Source organism: Crocuta crocuta, unplaced genomic scaffold (genome assembly GCF_008692635.1).
Source record: "Crocuta crocuta isolate KB4526 unplaced genomic scaffold, BGI_CrCroc_1.0 scaffold193, whole genome shotgun sequence".
Taxonomy (NCBI): domain Eukaryota; kingdom Metazoa; phylum Chordata; class Mammalia; order Carnivora; family Hyaenidae; genus Crocuta; species Crocuta crocuta.
The window spans coordinates 3,814,979-3,836,629 of NW_027529624.1; the positions used below are offsets into that span (position 1 = coordinate 3,814,979).

The 21,651-nt window shown below is 45.6% G+C and overlaps 1 protein-coding gene across 2 annotated transcripts in view; it reads right to left on the reverse strand.

Annotated features, from left to right (window-relative positions):
- Nucleotides 1-21,651, reverse strand: part of LARGE1 (LARGE xylosyl- and glucuronyltransferase 1) — a 539,966-nt gene that overhangs the window by 252,127 nt on the left and 266,188 nt on the right. For both annotated transcript variants that reach the window (XM_077762029.1, XM_077762030.1), the window contains one exon: nucleotides 9,662-9,785. In XM_077762029.1, coding sequence (XP_077618155.1) covers nucleotides 9,662-9,785 — 124 coding nt within the window. The remainder of the gene's footprint in view (nucleotides 1-9,661; nucleotides 9,786-21,651) is intronic.

Genomic DNA, 21,651 nt, shown 5'->3' on the forward strand with positions numbered 1-21,651 from the left:
GATGGATGCAACTAAGTGTCCACTGATGGATGAGTAGACAAAGAATATTATTTGGCCATAAAAAATACCATCCGTGGCAACACGGATGGCCCCTGAGGGTATTATGATAAGTGAAATAAGTAAGACAGAGAAAAACAATTAGATATAATCTCACTTACATGAGAATCTTGAAACAAGAAAAGAAGGGGAAAAATAGTTGGGGAGAGGGAGGGAGGCAAACCATGAGAGACTCTTAAATACTGAGAACAAACTGAGGGCTGACGGGGGTTGGGGGAGGAGATGGGGGGTGATGGGGATGGGAGAGGGCACTTGTTGGGATGTGCAGTGGGTGTTATATATAAACCAACTTGACAATAAACTATTTAAGGAATAAAAAAAGAAAAAAGAAACCCAAAACAAACAAACAAACAAACACAACCCAAGCTCACAGATCCAGAGAAGGGATAGATGGTTGGCAGAGGTGGGAGGTACAGGGTGGGCAAAATCAGGTCCAAGAGGGAACCACCACCAAACTAATTGGTTATTTGCGTGTGTGTTTTAAAGAACAACTTCAGGCATTTGCAGTCATCTTTGCAACTGACTTAAAACAGTTATTTACAGATCATTCTGTGTGTAACTTCTGCCTGCCCCTTTAGAACAAGACCTCTTCATTCCTGAATATTCATTTTGAGGACTGTTTTGGTTGGCTGGCAAATTACTGGTGACACTGTCTCGAGAAGGATACACTGGTGCATATTTTGTGAGCTCTTGCATAGAATATCATTTTTCCATTGTCTTTATACATGAGCAAATGTGGCTGGTATTTTGAGGTCTCTTTCTTGCTCAAACAGTGTGGCAGATATTTTGTTAAGAACATTTATTATTACAGCAGAAAGACTTAGGGAGAATTTTTATTCTTCAGAGATGTCTCCATTCCTTGCCCTTGTGTTAGGGTGGAGCTTCTGAAATCAGGCTCCACTGCTCCCCCACAGCCACCAACTGTATGTGGTCCTGTGCCCTTGAAATGCAGTCTGCCCTGGTTGGCATGTGTGAAAGACACATTGACTATTGAAGATCATATGGGAGAAAGTATATGAAATATCTCATTAGTAATTTTTAAAATACTGATCATGTTGAAATGATAATATTTTGGATATATAGGATGAAGTAAAATGTTACGGTTAAAATTCCTTTCACTTGTTTTCATTTTGCCCTTGGAAATGCGACCAGCAGAAAACTTGAAATTATACCTATGATTTGTCATTATATTTCTATCAGCCAGCACTGCTCAGGAGCCAGACCACTTTGAGTCATATTCTGGTTCACAATGCTGAGTAATTCCAACAAGTCATTTTCAGAAGATTCCATTTCCTCACCTGGAAATGGGTGAAAATAATTACACTAACCTCAAGGCTAACTGTGGGATAAAATAATATTATGCAAGTAAAGCTATTATGTTGGCACATAATCAATTCTTACTAATGAGAGTTATTGCTATTCTTAAAGGAAGGATTTTTTTGTAATCCTTGACTCATAATATGTTTCTAGGGTGTCCCCTGATGTGGACAACTTGTTGCTGATTTTACCTGGATTGCAGGGGCTCCTTTGGATATGCATGCATAGAATTCTTCTCCCTTCTTGAGAACTTGAATTTCAACATCCTACAGATGGACCACCCATCATAATCCTTGCCTTGAAGTGCCAGGAGCTCCTGATTTACATTAACTTTTTATCACGCTGTCCCAGAGTAACTTATCAAAAAGTACACCTCATCTAAAACACTGACGCGCTAACATTTCACTCCACAAATCCAGCCTTTTATCCTTTCAAAACATTTGAAAAAAGACTACTGTTTCACTGGGAAAATGCCTTAGTCTCCTAATTTCCCAGTTCACTCTGCCCATCCCTGTCACTCACCAAATAGCTCTGGTTTTATTTTGTTTTGTTTTGGTTTGGGTCCAGCTTATATTCCCAAATCCATTGCTATCACCACACTGCAGAATCACTGATGTTGGTTTTTAACTCGAGCTGTGGGTAGGCACAGTTTTTCAGTACTAGGGAGGGGCCCTGTATTCAAGGCCAGAGAAGTCGATTCTGGCATCAGTTCTACCTCCGATATTCCTTTGGTAAAGTCCTTATTAACACAAGAAAATATGTGCTGTTTCCACAGCATGGGATTCTTGAGGAAACAGTGAAATAAGGTACATGAAAGCATTTCCTTCTTTATCAAGGGGAATGAATTACGAAGGAGAAGATGACAGCAATGAAAACGGGAAGGGATCACCACTCATGATGGGGGAAAGGCGGGTAAAGGAACACTTAATTGCTTTAAATGTGTTAAATATCTGAGCCCAGGCCAATTATTGCTCTTGATGGGGCAAGTCACCTACGTAGATCTGACACAACTGTTGTATGCTGAAGGACCACAGAGAATGGTAGAGGAGGCAGAGATAAAGTGAGCGCATTCAAGGAAGGGAACAACTTGGAAACCATGTATTACACAACAATGTCACAAGGTACACTGAAGTGGCGGCGAGATTCCAAACACTGCCGTTTGGGACACAATGGAAAGAATGGAGAAGAGGAGAGGACTCAGCAGATCTGCCTGTATCCAAACAGCTGACTGACTCCTCTGCAGCCCAAAGCACGGAATCCATGTGTTTCCTGGCGCTGCTTTTGACCAGGTTTTGTCCAAAGAGCTGGGCACAGAGATAAAAGTTATAGGCCTTGCCCTCCTGGCTCTCACAGTCTGGTGGGGGAGGCGTATGAATGGACAGACAATGATACACACACTTGCCTTTGGTCTTTATTAATGCTCAGGACCAATGGGGGAATCAAAAAGATAAAAGATTTCAGTACAGCACAAGGCGAATATTTCTAATAGAGTTTCTAAATATGGAACAAGGTCCTTTGGGAGGTAATGGTCTCTTATCTCTGGAAGTATTCAAAAGCAGAAGATTAATGACCATTTATATGGAATATTACAGAAGAAAGTGGAAGGTTATGCTAGATGAATGCCAAGTTCCTTCCTAATTAAGATTCTATGATTCTCAAAAGGGGACAGGGCCCATTCATTAGGACACTCCATTATATAAAGAAATATTTGCCTGTGTATAAAGTGAATCGTACAACTCACACAGAAAGATCCTTTTCTAATGCAAATTATGGTTTCTTTTGGTTGCTTACAATTTTCCATGTGTAATATGTAAAAGCCAAAGGCCAGCATTCTAAGTACATTTTCAGATGCATGAAATCATTCATGTCCGTTCTATGATCTCACCCTTGCTACCCAAAAGAGAAGAGCCTATCACAAAGGTCAGAGGCCCATTGCTGGCCTTACAGAACCAGCCCTCATATTCACAAACCATGTGGATAATCCGTGGCCCAAGCAAGACAATGAAGAGAATGGGAAACTAGTAACTTTTCCAAATGTGGATGTAAGATTTAACCTCTGTCAGCCCTCCTATATAACATGAGACTCAAAAAGAGAGAAGGAACAGAAGTGAAGATTTAAGAGGTTAATCACTGCCATTTTCAAATATATGAAAGGGGAAGGGAAAAACAGAATTTCTGAGTGCCTACTATGTGCTGAGCACTCTGCTTTCCATTATGAGACCTCATTTAATCTTCACCAATAAGGGGGAGCTAGAGGTAACAATTTTAAAAGACACGTAAGCAATGTGTGTTGCTCTTGGTATTACCATAGTATGAGAAGCCACCCAAGACAATTCCAAAGGTCACATACTTCACTCCATTCCTGACTCTGCTGCAGGGCATCTTAGAGCAGATCATATCCTCCGTGAGGCATGTCCAAGTATGTCTTTCCTTCCTCTGCAGGCAAAGTCTAACTGGAACCTGCTTCAGCCCCATGGGGGTGTTTGATGACTGCACATGAAGTTCAACCATTGCCAAGTACAGTCTCTTTGAACTACATCCCAGGTCCCACAGTCCAAACACCCAGACTCAATTTGGGGAAGAGGACTGTGTCAGAAAAAAATCACATGTGAGATCCTGGACAATTCTTAACGCCCCCCCCCCCCCAACCCTGGGCCTCATCTAACCAAAAATAGCTATTTTTATTGGGCTTCCTTCTAACCCTGAAACCCTATGATTTCTGGTTCGCATTAGTCCCTCCTAAGTGAAAATGTACATCATCCAGGAAGCACATCTTCCTAGGAAACAGGTAGGGTTGGGTAGACAGCAGTTTATCTGCCCCCTAGTGGGAACAGTGGAAGTTTGTCTCCCACGGGACAGCAGAGCACAGTCATCTAAAGAGAGCCTCTGCAATACTCCACAAAGACCAGTACAAAGGTAACTGAGTATAAGTAGGAAGCCAATTTTTAGAGTCAGCCATCAATATTTTCTGTAACCATCGTCCTGAATCCTACTTCATAATCTTTCTAATGTTGGTAAAGAACAGGCATCAGGCCTAAGGGAAAAGGAGGTAAATTAGGACCCTTGGCTGAGCAGGTGAATCACGAAACAGGCCCTGCCCCAGAAGCTTCAAACTGAGAGCTCAGGATCATCTTCACCCCAGTTGATGGCATGGGCGTGACTTTCTGGGCCAAGTGGGGCAAGATCAAAGCTGGTGCACAGGCAGGGTCTTGTCTGAAAACTGACCAGACATGTATTGCTGATTTAAGGCAAACCGTCCAGAGTAGTGACTACTTTGTTGAGAAAACAATCCATGGGTGGAAGTGGTGGGACTCCCCTGTACCTCAGCAGCATTGCTGGTGGGGTGTCTTTTTATCCTCAGCTCCGTCCCCAGTAGGCCTTTATTAAAAATTTTTTAATGTTTAATTAAACATTAAACATACTTTTGAAAGAGGGACAGAGAGTGAGTGGGGAAGGGCAGAGAGGGGGGACACAGAATCTGAAGCAGGCTCCAGGCTCTGAGCTGTCAGCACAGAGTGCGATGCGGGGCTCGAACCCACGAATGGTGAGATCATGACATGAGCCCAACAGACGCGCAACTGACTGAGCCACCTGGTAGGCCTTTAATGGAGGGGTCATGCTTAACATCTGTTCTTCAGGAACCACCAGAAAAAAACAAAAACAAAAATAAAACCACTGACAGCTTAGAGGACCCCTGTCTAGACACAATTATAGGGTCTCAACTTAAAAGTCAGCCACTGAGAAGGAAATTCAACATCGGAGAGCATGGGTTGTGGAGTCGGGTAGTTCTGGGTCTGAATCATGGCTCTGCCATGTATGAGACACATATGTGACTTGGGGTTAAACTCCCTAAGCCTCAGGTTCCCAATCTGCATAGTGGGGGTAATAATAGCCCCTGCTCCACAGAGTTCCGAGCATTCTATGAAAGAACCACACAAAACACAAGGAACAAAGTGTCCCATCAATAACACCGGTCACACTGCAGCCTATGGGGTCCAGAAGCAATGAAAACAGGAATTCTGCATTTAAGTGCAACTCAATGCAATTTCATTCCACAGTGGCCGCAGCCCATGCCTCTCTCCTCCTCTTCGGATCCGCTCCACATCCGTGTCTACTGAATTCTACAATCCCGTATCTCATCTTGTTTCATTTGGAAAGGGAAAAGTTAAAACAGCAGCCTTGGCATTTATTAGATGCCTAGTCTTAGGCAAATACTCCTCAACTCCGTGCTTCAATTTATAAATTATCTGTGAGATGGAGGTAATGAAACTTCTCAGTCCACCCCGCAGGGGTGTCGTGAGGAGTGAGCGACAGCATGCCATTTACAAAGCTCTACACAGAAAGAAGCCCCTCACCCCCGCCCACCTCCAGCTCCTCTTTCCTCCGTTGCAAGGAGCTGCATGTTGTAAGTGGAGATGAGGGCACAAAGACACACTCAGTCCCAGTTGCCTGTTGACATGGGGACTTGGAGGCTGGAAATGAATAGGCCCTGTAAACAACAGGAAGACCAATGAGCATTTCACAGGCCACAAAGACAAGCAAGCTGAGCGATCACTATTTGCAAATCTACACTAATTGGTCATTACTGACAGAAGCATACCAGTCCACTGCGAATTTCCCACAGTTCATTTTTAGTCATGCTCCAATCCCTCATAAATCTCCTCTTCCCTCTTAGTCCATTCTCCAGCACTAACAGACATAATAAGGGGCCCGCAGGAGTATTTCCGAGAAATGCTATTTCCAACAGCTGCACACAGTGATTTCTCGGCACCAGATCGGGGGAGGCCGTCATGTGTGTCTGCTGAGGGTACCATCTGACACGCTTCCCGAACGCCACTGCAGAACACAGCACGCGTCCCTGCCCTCCCTGTTCTTCCTCCTTTGCTAACATCAGCTAATGGATGGTGTTTTAATGCATTCATGGAAAGACACTCACCTGTCCCCAGGGCCGCTCTGGGGACTTTACACGGGGTAGTACAGATGGAGCTGCCTTATTTATGCCACTGCAGGGTCACTGCTAGACAAATATCTGGCTGCCCGCTCATGCCCCGAGGCACAACGGGCCTCACGAATGTGGTGAGCCCTGACAGTGACAAAGAAACCCCTTCCTAATGGTTTTATTACTCTTGGGAACCAGCTCTGAGTTTATTGTATATCATCATTTTGCAAATATTTTCATAGACCAGGCATCACACTAGGCATTCAAGATAGGAGGGTGCTGAGAAGCAGACGTGATCTCAGCCCTTTGGAGCCAACTATCTGGGGGAGAGAAGGACATTTACCAGCTTATTACACAAAGGGATGAAAGAGCGTTCTGCGATGAGATGAGTTTACTGAAGATATGTAGGTGATCCTATGAGTACCTATAACAAAGGAACCCCTCTTGAGATTATGAAGGCAGGGAAGATTTCTCAGGGTAAATGTAGCTTAAGCAGAAGAACATGGAATTAACCAGCAATGGGGAGGAGGAGGCAGGCTGGGGAAGAGAGGTTAACACACAAAAAAATCACCTATGCAGTGGCCCCCGATGGGAGGGAATGAGCAAAGCAGACATGACAATCTAGTGTGTGAGCAATGGCGCTAACAGTAAGATGAACCTGGAGGGAGGCAGGAGCCAGAAAGCCCAAGGAGGTGTCACTCAGGACTGTGGTCTTGATCTTAGGAGCACAGGGAAACCATGGAAGGTTTTATGCACAGGAAAGGGGATGGCATGGTGGGACATGCTGTTGGGTAATCCAACTCACGCCACTGATGGAGAAAGCATTTGGGAGAGGCGGAGTGAGCAGAGCAGAGGGGAAAAGACTAGTGTGGACAAAGACTGTTGTTGTGTTGGGGGAAGGTTACAAGGGCTCAGAGTGGGATGGGAGCAGGGGAGACGGGAGACCAGCTAGGATGTGGAACGGACAGACACACGGTGAGGAAGAAGGGCTGTCCAAGATGAACTCTTCATTCTGGGGAACAGCTAAGTAGACAGATGATGGTGGTACAGCCCAGAGACGCTCAGGCTGCGGGGAGTAGGCAGATCATGGTTTAGGGTTTGCAGAGCCAGACTATGCATAAATCATCACTACATCCATTATGGCCAAATTATGTTTACAAAATGCTTTCACACCCATTGCCCTTACAGGATTTGGACAAGAGTCTCATGGGATACAAGATGGCAGGAGACAGGTGCTTAACTGGTAGGGAGATAAAATGTAGGTGTCCAGGGCCTTGTGCGGGGTAGCTGGGAGCAAAGGTCACACTAGAGAACAGAACATGGGACACAACATCCTTTAGAACGCAACAGATTAGACTTTTTAAAAAATTTTTAGGTTTTAAGCCATGGAATTGCCAATTCAAATGGATAAAAATCCAGTATGTAAAGTAATAAACAGCAGGTCCGCCTGGATTAAAGTGGCCATGGGAGAGTCAGCACCAACCTTCCCTTCCCCATCTCATTCAAGACCTCAGGGAAGCCCTGGGATTCCCAGGAGAGTACAGCCCTTGGTGCCTTACTCCTTCAGTCTCCCGGTGGTCCATGGATTTCCTAATAGGCCGTACAATCCAGAGTATTTTAATCCTATGTTGCCTTGGCTGCAAAGGGGAGTGAGTGGGGCATTTTCAAGAGCCTGTTGCATTTCCGGCATTATCTTGTTCAGCCCCTGCCTTGGTGGCCAGCACTGACTGAGCCAGGGCTCGAAACCCAACCCAGATGGTCCCTGAATGGCGAGCGAGGATATGAACCTGGGGTTTTGTTCATCCGCTTTTGTGTTTTCTTAAAAAGTAGGGTGTACAGGCTTACAAGGGACCTGGCACAGGACAGCCCAGAAAAGGAGAATGATGTGTGCCAGGCGCTATGCCTCTCCTCCCGTTGCTTTTCCCTACTGTGTTGGCGGCTTAGACCCTGGGAGACAGAGAGGCTTGCTTTCACCTTAATTAGTGAAGCAATTTGCTAAATTTTGTTTTTCCCTTTTAAGAGTGTTAATCAATTTTAGCTCAGAATAGATTGGAATGGCACACAAATTACCACGACAATCCCCAAATGCTAAATTCTGAACATCTCGATCAACCTCAGAGCCTGAAATATGGGAAAATCAGAAACTCCGGCCGGCATCTCTGTGATCTATTTAAAATGTTATGGCTCTGAAATGAAAAGATAATGGCTTTATGAGGTTTGGAACAAGCAATTTGCTAGAATCAGCCTCATGCCTAGGTGTTTAGCCCTTCCCAAGGTGACTGGAGAGAGAACATCAACATATTTCTGCAAAGGTACATGTTCCTCTAACAACAGCAATTTGTTAAATCCACAAGCATTACAGGGTACCAACTGTGCACCAGAAATTAGAAAAGAGTAAGACATTCTCCCTGACCCCTCCCCCATTAAGAAGGTTCTAAACTAAAGGGGTAGACAGACACGTGAATAGAGAATGCCTTCCTCTTTTCGGGAGAGGTCAGGGAAGGTTCTCGGAGGAGTTGTGAAAAGGCTGGTGGAAGGGCATGCCAGGTAGAAGGAACACCATAAGCAAAGGCTCAAACACAGGAGAGGCAGCAAAGACCAGAGGCGGTTTCTCAGAGCGGAGTAACAGGATGGAGTTCCAGGAATGACCTGGACCGGAAGAAGAGTCAAGAGCCAGAAGCAGGACTTCTTAATGAGATCGTGAATCTCAATCCTAAGGCAACAACGTGGGACAACAGATGGGTTTTCAGCAAGGAAATGACTGGACCAAATGAGTCTTGTTTGGTGAAACCCTCGGGTCCTACACAGTCTGTGATATTTATTCAGCATAATCTTTTAAAGCACATTCACACATATTCTCTCATTTTTGCCTATTCATTATCCAATTGCGGTTGATATTATAATCACCTTTTCACTGATGAGAAACAGATGAAGCAAAGGTCTAAGTTATTTGCTTTGTATCTTAAGACCAGTAAATGACAACATACGAATTACAACCCAGGCCCATCTGCCTCGGAGTTCAGCACTGACTTCACTGGGTGGCAGAAATCTCTAGAATGGCCACCGTGCACCTCTTTCAGATGCATACCAGGCCAATGGCCTCCACCTCCACAGAAAGCCCTGGTGGCCAGAACTGCACAGACCAACATGGATTCTGTGCTGAGGAAGTGGTAGCTCTAGTGATTTCTGTAGTCAATCAGATCCGGGTGGCAAACGACCTTAATTATACCCCGGACGTTTCCAGCTGAAAGCTGAGATTTCATCCACTGCCAGTCTGCTGAACCACAACCAGGAAAAGCCTCCAGCATTAGGAGGTGAGAGGGGGCACCCCTCCCCTCCTGCTTGTACCTTGAGCTCATCGGCATTGTAGAAGTCTACACGTACAGCCGGCACCATCCATGTCTGGAAGAGCGTCGCTAGGATCTGCTCTGCGATGGAGTCAGCGATGAGGTGGAAGTGCAGAGGGTTCCGTCTGTAGGGAGAGGGAAGACAGGTCAGCAGGGAGAGTTCTGGCCACAGAATCACACTCTTACCAATTTGCAACATGTGGCCAGTTGGGCACAGCAGCTGTGAAAGTCAGTCAGGCACATTACCAACCCAACGCTTGCGGGTCAGAGCTGAAAAGCAGAAAAGGCATTTCACCCAACCTCAGGATTTCAGGTAAAATCATTGGTAACACTCCATTCAAGCCAACCACCATACCTGTGACTGGCGTGTTTGTGTTTCCAGAACTCTTAGGCATATGTAACAATTTGGCCAATTTGGTCAGATGGTATGGGCATTGGTTTCAGAAGCACATGGACAGAAAATGGTCTTTGGACTGGCTGAATGCAACTGGGAAGATTCTGAGTTCTGTTTTCTGCTTGCTCCTCTCCAAAAGAAACCCAGGCATCCAAGATGGCATCAGCGGGGGCTCGCATCACTATCAGCTTACTCTCACTTAATATTCCTACAGCTTTTCTTCGTTCCACCTCCATCAACCAGCCATTACTGAGGCGACACCCAAATACAAACCAGCATCACATGTGGGAAAAGCTTCTGGAGTCAAGTGGAAATGGGCTCAAGTCCCAGTTGTGGTATATGTTAGTGGGGATTTTGAGCGTGTCACTTCTATTTCTGCACTGCTGCTTCTTCATTCTGTAAAACGTTGAGAAAAAGCTCCTTATCGGGCTACTGTGTCGATAAGTATAATCCATGATGCATATCAATAATAAACACAGATAGGACAATAAATAGCAGATATGTCCTCTTGAGAAAGCACCAGGCACAAAGCCATAGTTCAGTCCAGGAGGACTACTCTCATAAATACTACTGAGCTAGTAAAAACAGCAGCATAGATTGTAACATCACACAGTGAGCAGCTTTGAAAAATCGAAAGAGGAGAATGACCTGGTTCCCCTGACTTCAAGGAGCTCACAGTCTTTAGAGGGACAGGGGATCCCACGATTAAATACAAACAAGACGTAGACCATAATGTTGGTAACAACCACAACAGGACACAATGTTCTATGGGAGTAAAGAAAAAGGCTAATTCTGACTGGCTCAGGGGGACGAGGAAGAGTTGGGGGAGCGGTACCTCAAAAGACAAAGGAGTTTGACAGGAAGCAAAGGGACAGGAGGACACAATCCGAGGAGAGTAACAGGAGACTACGGCCAGAGCCCAGGGCGTACCTGGAGTATGTGGGGACGAGTGGTTAGCTGGGACTTCAGGGTCAGAGCAGAGGAGGACAGAGTGCAGGAAGCAGTGCCGTGAATGCGCAATTAAAGACTAAGACCTCATCAGTGAGGTGCAGGGGCAACATGACTGATCTCTTAGCTCCCGGCCCTTTGGGCAGCCTCTCCCCAGCCCTGCTCTAGACCTTCTCTCAGTTTCCCATGCTGCCGTGCTCTGTCTTCACCTGGGCCTTTGCATATTTGGCTTGCTCTGTCAGAAACCTTCTTGCATTTGTTCATTTGATAAATACTTATTGAGCACCTACTACTTACCAGGAGATGAGCAGGATGCTGGGGACAAGGTAAGACACACCATCGCTGCTCTTGCAAATCTCATGGTCTGGCCCTCTCCTCTCCTACCCTTCACACTGCCCGGTCAGCATCTATCTCTTATCCAGCCTTCAGTTGTGAGGTCTACCTCCATTTTCTCCTAGAGTCCTTCCCTGACAACCCATGACTGGGTCAAGGGCCTTTCTAACAAATAGCCATCTCAGTACCATGTACCCACCCTTAGGTTTTGATCTCCTGTTTACCTGTCTCGATCCCCACATGACTCTGAGCTTAGGGAGGTCAAGGGTTGTGCCAGTCACATTCAAACGGATCACCTTGTGATCTAGCTCTGTGCATGGAATGTAGGAAAAGTTCAATAATGAACTGAATAGATGGATGGGTGACAGTGGACAGATAAGGGAAACCAAGGTGGACACATCACTTAGAAGACAGGACTAGGTGAATGTGAAGCGAGGATCTGATTAGGACTGAGTCTGGGGAAGAGCAATAAGGGAGCTGAATCTAGAGGGATTTTAGGAAAAGAGACTTAGCTATGGGGGGAAATGGAGAGAAAGAAGCGGAAGGAAACACTGAGGTTCCTGGGTTGGTGGTGGTAACTCCAGGACAGGGGGTAAGAGAGGAAAGGCACATTGGAGGAAGATGATGGGTTTAGGATTGGAGGCACTAAGTTTAAGATGAGGGTGGTAAAGGCAGGTGGAGCAGAATGGATGAGTCTGGACCCAAAGGCACTTATTATCCAAGGCCAACCCACCATATACATAACAGGTCCTCAAGGGTGATAAACTGAATAAATGAATACAAGACACAATCAGTACTGCAGAATTTCTCCATGGGGACCCATTGCCTGAAAAATGGAAACTCCCCCCACGATCTATACTCAAGAGGAAGGGGGCATACATGCCCTATAACATTCCCTGGAAGCGCTATGAGAAGCTTCCCCACAGGAAGCTACCAGGTGACCCCAGGGAAGATCGGTGGCAGTGGCGGGGACATGTTTATCAGCCAGTGATTTACCTGAAGGCTAAGTGAGAAGCAGCTACTCAGAGTCGCTGGGAAGACAGAAAGGTGCATTTAACCCTCGGTGTTGGCACAGCCACCCTTGTCTCCCACAGGAGCCACAATGGAGACTTATGCGTCCACAATGGATAAGGGCAAGCCTGTGTGACTGTCAGCTGGCATTTGTATCCACGAGAGAGGAACTGCATAATTTTAGACACGGAGTGGCAATACCAAACAGACCAATCTACACGATCACGATGTCCACACGTCTGCATCTCCATGTGCTGCTCACTCTCCAGGGAATACTCGCCCCCTACTTAGAGGTCCCATGAATTCCTGGTCATCCTTCAAACTTCCCTTTGCCAAGTCATCTCCTCCAGGACACCTCCTTTAAGCCCATCCTCGTCCCTTTTCCTGCTAACCTGGCCTCTCCTATGACTATGACTAAGAACATGACTACCATTTCTAGCGCGGCACTACGATACTTACTCAAACATGTGGCTCCTCCTCTCTACTGTGAGGCCCCCGAGGACAGAAACCATATTTTCACTTCCATCTTCAGTGCCCAGCAGAGAGCCTGGCACATAAAAGGTGCTCAACAAACACTTGTGCAACAGGAAAAGAAAGCCAACATCCCTCCTTCTAGGTCACCATTAACTTTACCGTAAGAATGGTAACAGGAGTCAATGCTTCAGAGCTGGGGGCTCTGCTCCAGAACGTCTGGGTTGGAGCCCTGGCTTCATGAACGACTAACTGAAGGCTCATAAGCAAGTTACTTCATCTTTCTAGGCATCAATTTATTCATTTTCAAATCAGGGATGGTAATGGTAAGTAAACAATACCACATTGGGCAGATTAATTAACATATTATATATAATTTTTTAATGCTTATTTATTTTTGAGAGCAAGGGGGGAGAGGCAGAGAGAGAGAGAGAGAGAGAGAGCACGTGCATGTACGAGAATGAGCAGGAGACAGGGAGAGAGAGAGAGGGAGACAGAATCTGAAGCAGGCTCCAGGCTCTGAGCTGTCAGCACAGAGCCTGACATGGGGCTCAAACTCAGGAACCACGAGATCATGATGAGATCATCAGATGAAGTCGGATACTTAAGTGACTGAGCCACCCAGGTGCCCCAACATAATGTATAGATAAGGTGTTTAGCAAAGTGCCTGGTGGGTAAGATTTCAATACATGTTACCCACTAGTACGGTCTGAACGTTTGTCTCCTGCCCCCTCAAATTCCTATGTTATGCCCTAACCCCTAAGGTGATGGTATCAGGATGTGGGGGCCTTTGGGAGGCCCTACTCCCAAAGTAGGTGAGGGTAGAGAGATCAGTGCCCCTAGGAAAGAGGCTATAGAGAGCCTCCACTCTCCTGCCATTATGGGATGCACACAAGTCAGCAACTTGTAACCATAAAGCAGGAAAGTAGGCTCCCTCAGGACCAGACCACGCTGGTGCCGTGACCCTGGACTTCCCAGCCTCCAGGACTGAGGGGAATAAATGCCTATTTTCTGTGAGCTCCCCCAGTCTGTGGTATTTTGTTATATAACACCCTGATTGGACTGGGGCCATAGTCCATTTGCCAGTGTTAACTTAGGGGACTTATTTTCTCTACTGCTTTACGTCACTTTTCAACAAGTAATTTCAATTCGTTCCTCCATCCATAAGCCCCAAAATGAGTTGAATGAATAAACATGCAACAAAGAGCTGTCACGCAGTAAGTACACGTGAGGCATAACGGGGCTTTAGGTGACAGGAGCTGACCTCTCGTCTCTTTGGGCAGCTATCAGGCTAGCAGAAACAGAGAAAGAGAGAATGCAACTAGCTACATAAACATTGCAGCGCGGGTGTGCGGGGCACTGGGCTATCTCACACAACTGCAGATGTCGGGAACTGCACACTTCCTGGGGAGACATGGGAACGGACACTAAGTGAAGGGTACCCTTAGAGTTGGATGGTGAGCAACCTGTGCAACTGTATGGGAAGGATCTGCAAAGAGACACCCAAAAGCTACAGGAGTGGGAAGAGGCTACTTCTCCATGGTGGAGAATCTAGGATGCTTGCATGAACCGCGTGGCAGTTAATCCAGATGTTCAGATGAGAACACATGGGAGGATGGAGGTGTTCTGCAGGTGTGACAGAATCATTAAAGGAACAGAGGCAGGGAAGGACACCGCAGGTTTATGAAGGGACAACAGTCTTATCTGGGTTGACCACACGACGGCGTTTGCTGGACACCTCCTGCAGGCCAGGAACAGGGAAGATAAAAAGAAAAAGTGAAAGTTCTAATGGAAGGCTGGGCCAGAGGGTGTGATCTCTTAAGATCCATGGCTTTCACTATCGAAGAGAAAGAGACCCAGACAAGACCTGGGTGTTGAGCAGGAAGGAGATCAAAGCTGTCATTCGGGACGTTAACCTGGTGACAGAGCGGAGGCTGGACCAGCGTGGAAAGAGGAACGGGCTCACAGAGGAGGACGCTGCGAGCAGCTGTATGAGGTTTTCCCCTTACAAGTTCTTGCTCTGGTCTATTTCAAGTATCTCCCCAGAAAGGAGTCTAAACCAGAGAGTCATTTAGCTCATCTTTAGGGCAAAACTAGCTGTTTGCTTGCCCAAGGGGGTCGTGTGCCTCATTAGCAGACTATGAAAATGTTTAATCGGAGAACACGCGAGGGTCCCCAGTCCAGGGGATCACGGGGATCACGGAGGACCTGGCAGTTTGCTGACGAAGTCTGCAATCCAACGCAGCTCACCAGCAGCTTGGTATCACTCCCTGGAGCAGAACGCGGGGCTCTGTTGAGCTCCGCCTTCGGTGCCGCCATGACAGTGTGGGTCCTGTCAACGGCACCTCCCGATAGCCAGGGGACAAGCACATGAAAACACTGCCTGGACCACTTTGCTTCAAGTTTCTGTGTAAACCAGGATGTTTCCCTTGAGCTTTCATCTATAAATCCAACCACCAACTAGACGGTCCCACCTCACATCCACAGAGCCCTCAGAATCAAGATGGCCTAATTACAACCCTCCTAATTCCAGTTACTAAGAATTTGTGGACTGTTTAGTACCTGTCTCCCCTCAAGAATGTAAGCTCCATGAAGACAGACATTTGGCTGTGATTCATGGTGTAGCCTAACTCCCAGAATGACACTGGGGATGCTAAATAGGGGCCCCTTACACATGTCTGTTTTTTGGAATTCCCTGCCATGGTTAAAGACACACATTCTACATTCACCACTGCCTGGGTTCCTTCCCAGCCCATCTCCTCACACTCAGTCAACTCCATGCCCTGAGAGGCAGCTTAGCCCAGCGGTTAGGAGCCAGGTCGCTAGAGCCAAATTGCCTGGCTGCTTCTTATCGTGGTTTGTCACAAAGTAATGATATGACGTTGAGCAAGCCACTTAGTCTTAGAGTCTCAGCTTCTTAGGCTGTTATTATCAGACTGAGTTAAAATGTATGAAGCACTCAGAACAGTGACCCATAAGGAGTAAGGACTTAACACACGTTAGCATTTATTAGCCTCTCTGCTCTTTGGTGAGAGCTCGTGAATCTATTCACCCCTTCCACCTGGTGTCTGTGCTTCTTCCGTCCAACAGGTCTTCTGTCCTGTAAGCCCTGAACTCCCTCCTCAAACCTGCACTCCAGTCATTCTCTTGCCCAGACCTGTGTGTGACCAATGCCTCTCCCTCTTCAGGAATAAAGTGTTACCTGCTCAGGGAGGCCCTCCATGGCCACTCCACCCAAAGCGCCCCCTCCCATCCCTACGGTTCCCCATCACACTGGTTCTTCCTAGCACTTCTATTTTCATTTTTTTTAGATTAAAAAAATTTTTTTTAGTATTTTATTTTTGAGAGAGAGAGAGAGAACGTATGAACAGGGGAGGGGCAGGGAGACAGAGGGACACAGAATCCGAAGCAAGCTCCAGGGTCTGGGCTGTCAGCAAAGAGCTTGACATGGGGCTCAAACTCACAAACCGTGACATCGTGACCGGAGTCGAAGTAGGACACTTAACCGACTGAGCCACCCAGGCACCCCATCTTCCTAACACCTCTTAGCACTGGAAATCTCTATATTTATCTGCAGGTCTACTTCCTGCCCACCAGTAGAATGTGAGCTGTATTTCTCTATTTCACAATGCACCTCCCTCGTTTTCTCTCTTAATGACCCCAGAGCTAAGCAAGTTCCTAGTCGTGGGTACAATTTCAGAGATTAGTCATGTTTTCCTGTAGGCTTGTGTGCTTGCTGTCTCTCTTCCTTGACCGCCTTCATGTAGCCTCACTAACTGCTTCTAGCCTTCTGTGGTCAAGTTTCAGCACCACTGCTCTGAGAAAGCAGTTCCACTGGATCAGATGCTCCTTCTTTGTGCCTTACACGGACGTCAGGGCTCAAAACACACAGGACCACAATAATCTACCAACATTCACTTCTCTGTTCCCTGCTAGACAGAGTCTAGGCACAGGGATAGTATTTTGTGAATAATCTTATCCTCAGATTTTCAATAGTCCTTTGTAGATGTAACATCCAGTAACTGTTTATTGAAAGAATAAATAAAGGGACAATAATTACCAAAGAGATCCAAATGTCCTCAGAGTTTGACACAGTTACCTGGATATCACAAGCAGACACACTTAGAAGAAAATGATGGAGTAAATCTTTTAGTGTTGGGTTATAGAATGGTTTCTTTTCCTTTTATTAATTTTGTTTTCAGGTTTGTTTATTTATTTATTTCGAGAGAGAGGGACAGAGCACAAGCAGGGGAGGGGCAGAAAGAGAGGGAGAGATTGAGAATTCCAGCAGGGCCCGATGAGGGGCTCAATCTCGCAAATCACGAGATCTTGACCTGAGCCAAAATCAAGAGCTGGATGCATAACAGACGGAGCCACCCAGGTGTCTGAGGGAATGGTTTCTTTGTCACAAAATCCAAAGCACGAACAGCAAAAGACAAAACAAACTGATTTCCGTCAAAATTTAAAACATTTGTGTTTCAAAGGACACCATCAAGAAAGTGGAAGAGATAATCTCAGAATGGGAGAAAATATTTGCAAAGCTCATAAGGGACCTGTAACCATAATGTATATAAAGATCTTTTACAACTCTAACACTAAAAGGACGAGCAAGCTGATTAAAAACCAAGCAAAGGATCTGAACGGCCTTTTCTCAAAGAGGATGTACAGACGGCCAACGAGCACAGGGAAAGATGCCCCCCATCACGAGTCACCAGGAGATGGTAATCAAAGCCACGAAGTGCCACTTCACAGCCACTGCAATGGCTAAAATAATAATAAGGAAAGAAAGACAAGAACACACGTTGGTGAGGATGTGGGGATACTGGAACCCTCATTTGTTAGTGTGTGGAATTGAGAAATGGTGTAGCTGCTTTGGAAACAGGTTCTGGGAGTTTCTCTAAAATTAAGCATAAAAAGTTCCCTCTGCTGAGCTCTCCGGCAGTCCTACCCCTAGGTGTACACAAAGCCCGTGCCCACACAGAAGCTTGTACACAAACCTTCGTGGTAGCACGATCTGTAACAGTCAAGAAGTGGAAACCACCCCAATGGCCACCATGTGATTAACAGACAAACAAAACATCGTCACGCCATGCAATGGAATACTACTGGCAATGAAGGGCAATAAAGCACAGACACAGGCTACAACGTGGATGAAAACATGATGCTAAGGGAAGCAAGCCACTCAAAAAGACTAAATAGAAGATCCCATTTATACAGAATGTCCAGAACAAACATGTCCCCAAGAACTGAAAGATGAGTGGCCGCTGGAGATGGAAGAAGGGGGAAATAGGGCGTGACTCCGCACGGTACAAGGGCTTCTGAGGGGGTGGAAATGGTCTAATATTAGGAAGCAGTGATAGTTGGACAATTCTGCGAATACTAAAAACCAACAGACTGTACACATTTAAAGAATGACTATTACAGGATGTGAATCAAATCCCTATGCTTATTCCTTTAATTGAGACGGGAAGTGACCGGTGGGTCTGGGAGAGGGAGGTAGAGCTGGTCCACTCGGCCGCGTCCGGGCTTCCTTCCTCAGGGAGCTGTGCTGGACAGCAAACGGTCTGCCGTGTCGATGGGACTGCAATTGTCAAGGTCGGCCTCTGACCGGACCAGGAAACCCAACTGATCAGGATGAAATAGAGCCCAAAGGTGCCCACATTTGAAAGAACATCCCATAGCCCAGAACAAACTGCAATAAAGGTGGCATTTCTTCCTCCAGGTGTGACTTCTGAGTTTTAGGTTACATTCAGTTCCTAGCTCGGGAAGGTTAGAATTCTTTGTGGTTTTTAATGTTTGTTTATTTTTGAGAGACAGAGTGCAAGCCGGGGGGGGGGGCAGAGAGAGCGGGGGAGACACAGAATCTGAAGCAGGCTCCAGGCTCTGAACTGTCAGCACAGAGCCCGACATGGGGCTTGAACCCATGAACCGTGAGATCATGACCTGAGCTGAAGTCGGCCGCTTACCTACCTGAACCACCCCGGTGCCCTAAGAAAAAATTTCAGTGATACAGCCCCTTCAAATTCCAAAATCAGCCAAAGGCCAAGAGCCTGCAACCTTTTCTCTTTTGTTCAGCAGGAGATTAGCAAGAGTTAGACAGATGTTAAGGACATATTTACAGTGATGAAACTTCACCAAGGGAAGGATAAGCACTTACCCAGAATTTTTTATTATTCTCACACATACACACACACACACACACACACACACACACACTATAGTTTCCTCAACAGATGATTCAATGCTATTTAATTTTATTTCTGTACAACAGCTAAAACAGTCTTTTATATCAGCCGCCAATTATATATGCATTTGGGGAGCACTGCTTTGAGCCCATGAGAAAAGGCTTCTACATGAACAGGCCAGAACACCTTAATATAGAATGAGTCCCACATAGCTTGCCGGGGCCTGAATGATACAGACATTAAGTCTGGTCTATATTCAGACCAGATCACGCTTTTACAGCAAAGAAAGAAGCAAGTGCATGTTTCATCTTCAGCAGAGCCTGTGGATCTCACTTATAATGAGCAAAGCCCCTGCTGACGCTGGTCTCCTTAACTGCTCCCCTGTTGCAGGTTGGGATGCAGTAAATATGGTAATACAAAGGGCGAAGATGATTAAACCCCAGCTTCCTCTCTGCTTTTCCTTTCTTATCTTGTCAGGAATGTGCCACAGCCCCTTGAGGCAAACCAGGGTCTGCTTTTATTAAAATATACAGGGACATCTGAGCTGAAATAATCCTTAATTATTAAGTTTACAATGGAATGGCAATTTTTAGAAAAAGAGCCTGTGACAGCACCTCCAATGCTCAGTGAATCTGTTACACTTAGAGAGTTAATAGAACTCATTGCAGAAAAACATATCGGCCAGAATGAGGGTTTCTCCGTGTGCATTCCTGGTTTGAAGTAAGAGAAATAGCACTGATAATATGGGTAGATTCAAGGACAAGTCAGCATCACATCAGAAAAGCTTTTAATGGGAGAAGTAAAGAGCAACTTTTGAAAGAGAGAGAGATAGAGAGAGAGAGAGGGAGAAGGAAGGAAGGAAGGAAGGAAGGAAGGAAGGAAAGAAGGAAAGACGGACGGACGGACGGAAGGAAGGAAGGAAGGAAGGATCAAAATGCCTCATGGATTCCAGGCTTTGGTAGAACCAAGGTTAGAATCCCAGTAGCATCATTTACTTATCTGTGACCTTGAACACGCTATTTAACCTCAGTTTCCTCATCCATTGGTGGGGATAATGGCATCTACTGTACCGGGTTGGGATGAAGGTCAAATACAATGGCCTATGTGATGCTTGGTATCTGAACTACACAAATTACTTTTCTTTGGCTTTTCATGTACCTGTATGACCAAACAGCATAGGTATCCTACCTGTTCAAAGATAACACATGACCATGGTACTTTCTCTTCCCTAGCTTTACTGAGGTATAGTTGACAAAAACTGTATATATTTAAGGTATACATTAAATATATTACAAACGTTTAAGGTGATATTTTTAGATGTGTGTAGAATGTGAAATAATCACCACAATCAAGCTAATTAAGTTAACCATCACCTTAGAGTTACCATTTCCTTTCCTCCATGCTTTTTTCTTAAGTTTTATGAAAACACTAATGTCCAAGCCTTTAAAACCACTATTTACTTTATACTCAGCACCTCAAAAATAATACTTTGGTGGAGGGATGAAGGGGTGATTACGGAGATCACAGTAATAAACAATGTGTACAGGAGCACCCAAAATGAGGATTAAAAATAGAAAGAATAATGATATTCAAAATAGTAACTTTGTTTTCCCCTCCGGTTGAGGGCTCAGATTTAGAAGCTAGACTGACTAGGTTCCAACCCAGCTCAGAGCATCCTCTCTGTGACACTGAGCTAGGACTTAACATACGGATTCTCTAAAAGAGAGTGGTAATAACACCCAACTTCCTGGAGTTGCAGGAGCATCTGAAAAACACTTAGAACAGAGCCTGATGCAGAGTGAGAGCTACATTCATATTTGTTTAATAAGCAGAATACAGGGGCGCCTGAATGGCTCAGTTGGTTAAATGTCCGTCTCTTGATTTCAGCTCAAGTCATGATCCCAGTGTCGTGGGATCAAGCCCCACGCCAGGCTCCATCTGAGCTGAGGATTCTCTCTGTCTCTCTCCCTAGCTCCCGTGCTCTCTCTCTCTCAAAAAGAGGAGAGGGGAGGGGAGGGGAGGGGAGGGGAGGGGAGGAAAAGAAAATACAGAAATCTTTCACAATGATTATCTCTGTTGACAGTCAAGCAGGGCTGTAAGAAAGGTTAGGGAGCAAGCCTAAGCTCTAAGAAGTACAGAGACTTCACTAGGGACATCTAGAAAAGAAAAGAAAATACAGAAATCTTTCACAATGATTATCTCTGTTGACAGTCAAGCAGGGCTGTAAGAAAGGTTAGGGAGCAAGCCTAAGCTCTAAGAAGTACAGAGACTTCACTAGGGCCATCAGGCTCTTAGATGTCAAGACCAGAATCAGAACCTACTTCTGTTTGTTTGTTGTATTCAAATCCTACATTCTTCCCTTCACAAGTTAGACTCTGCTTCTATAATAAGCTTAAGCCTGAATAAGCAGTAACACAATTAAAGACAGGCAGAGACTGGGCACAAATAGGCTGTTTTATCTTACATGTTCTTCAGAGGCACGAGTGAAGTTTTAAAAAAAAAACAAAAAAACAAAAACAAAAATAAAAATCCAGCTGCTTGATATGCAAAGTAAGGGAAATCACCCAGCTTCTTCCTGCCAACGGGACTGTACAGTGTAAGAATAAGTAGATCATTCCAGCAAACAAATATTAAATGTTTACTAGCTGG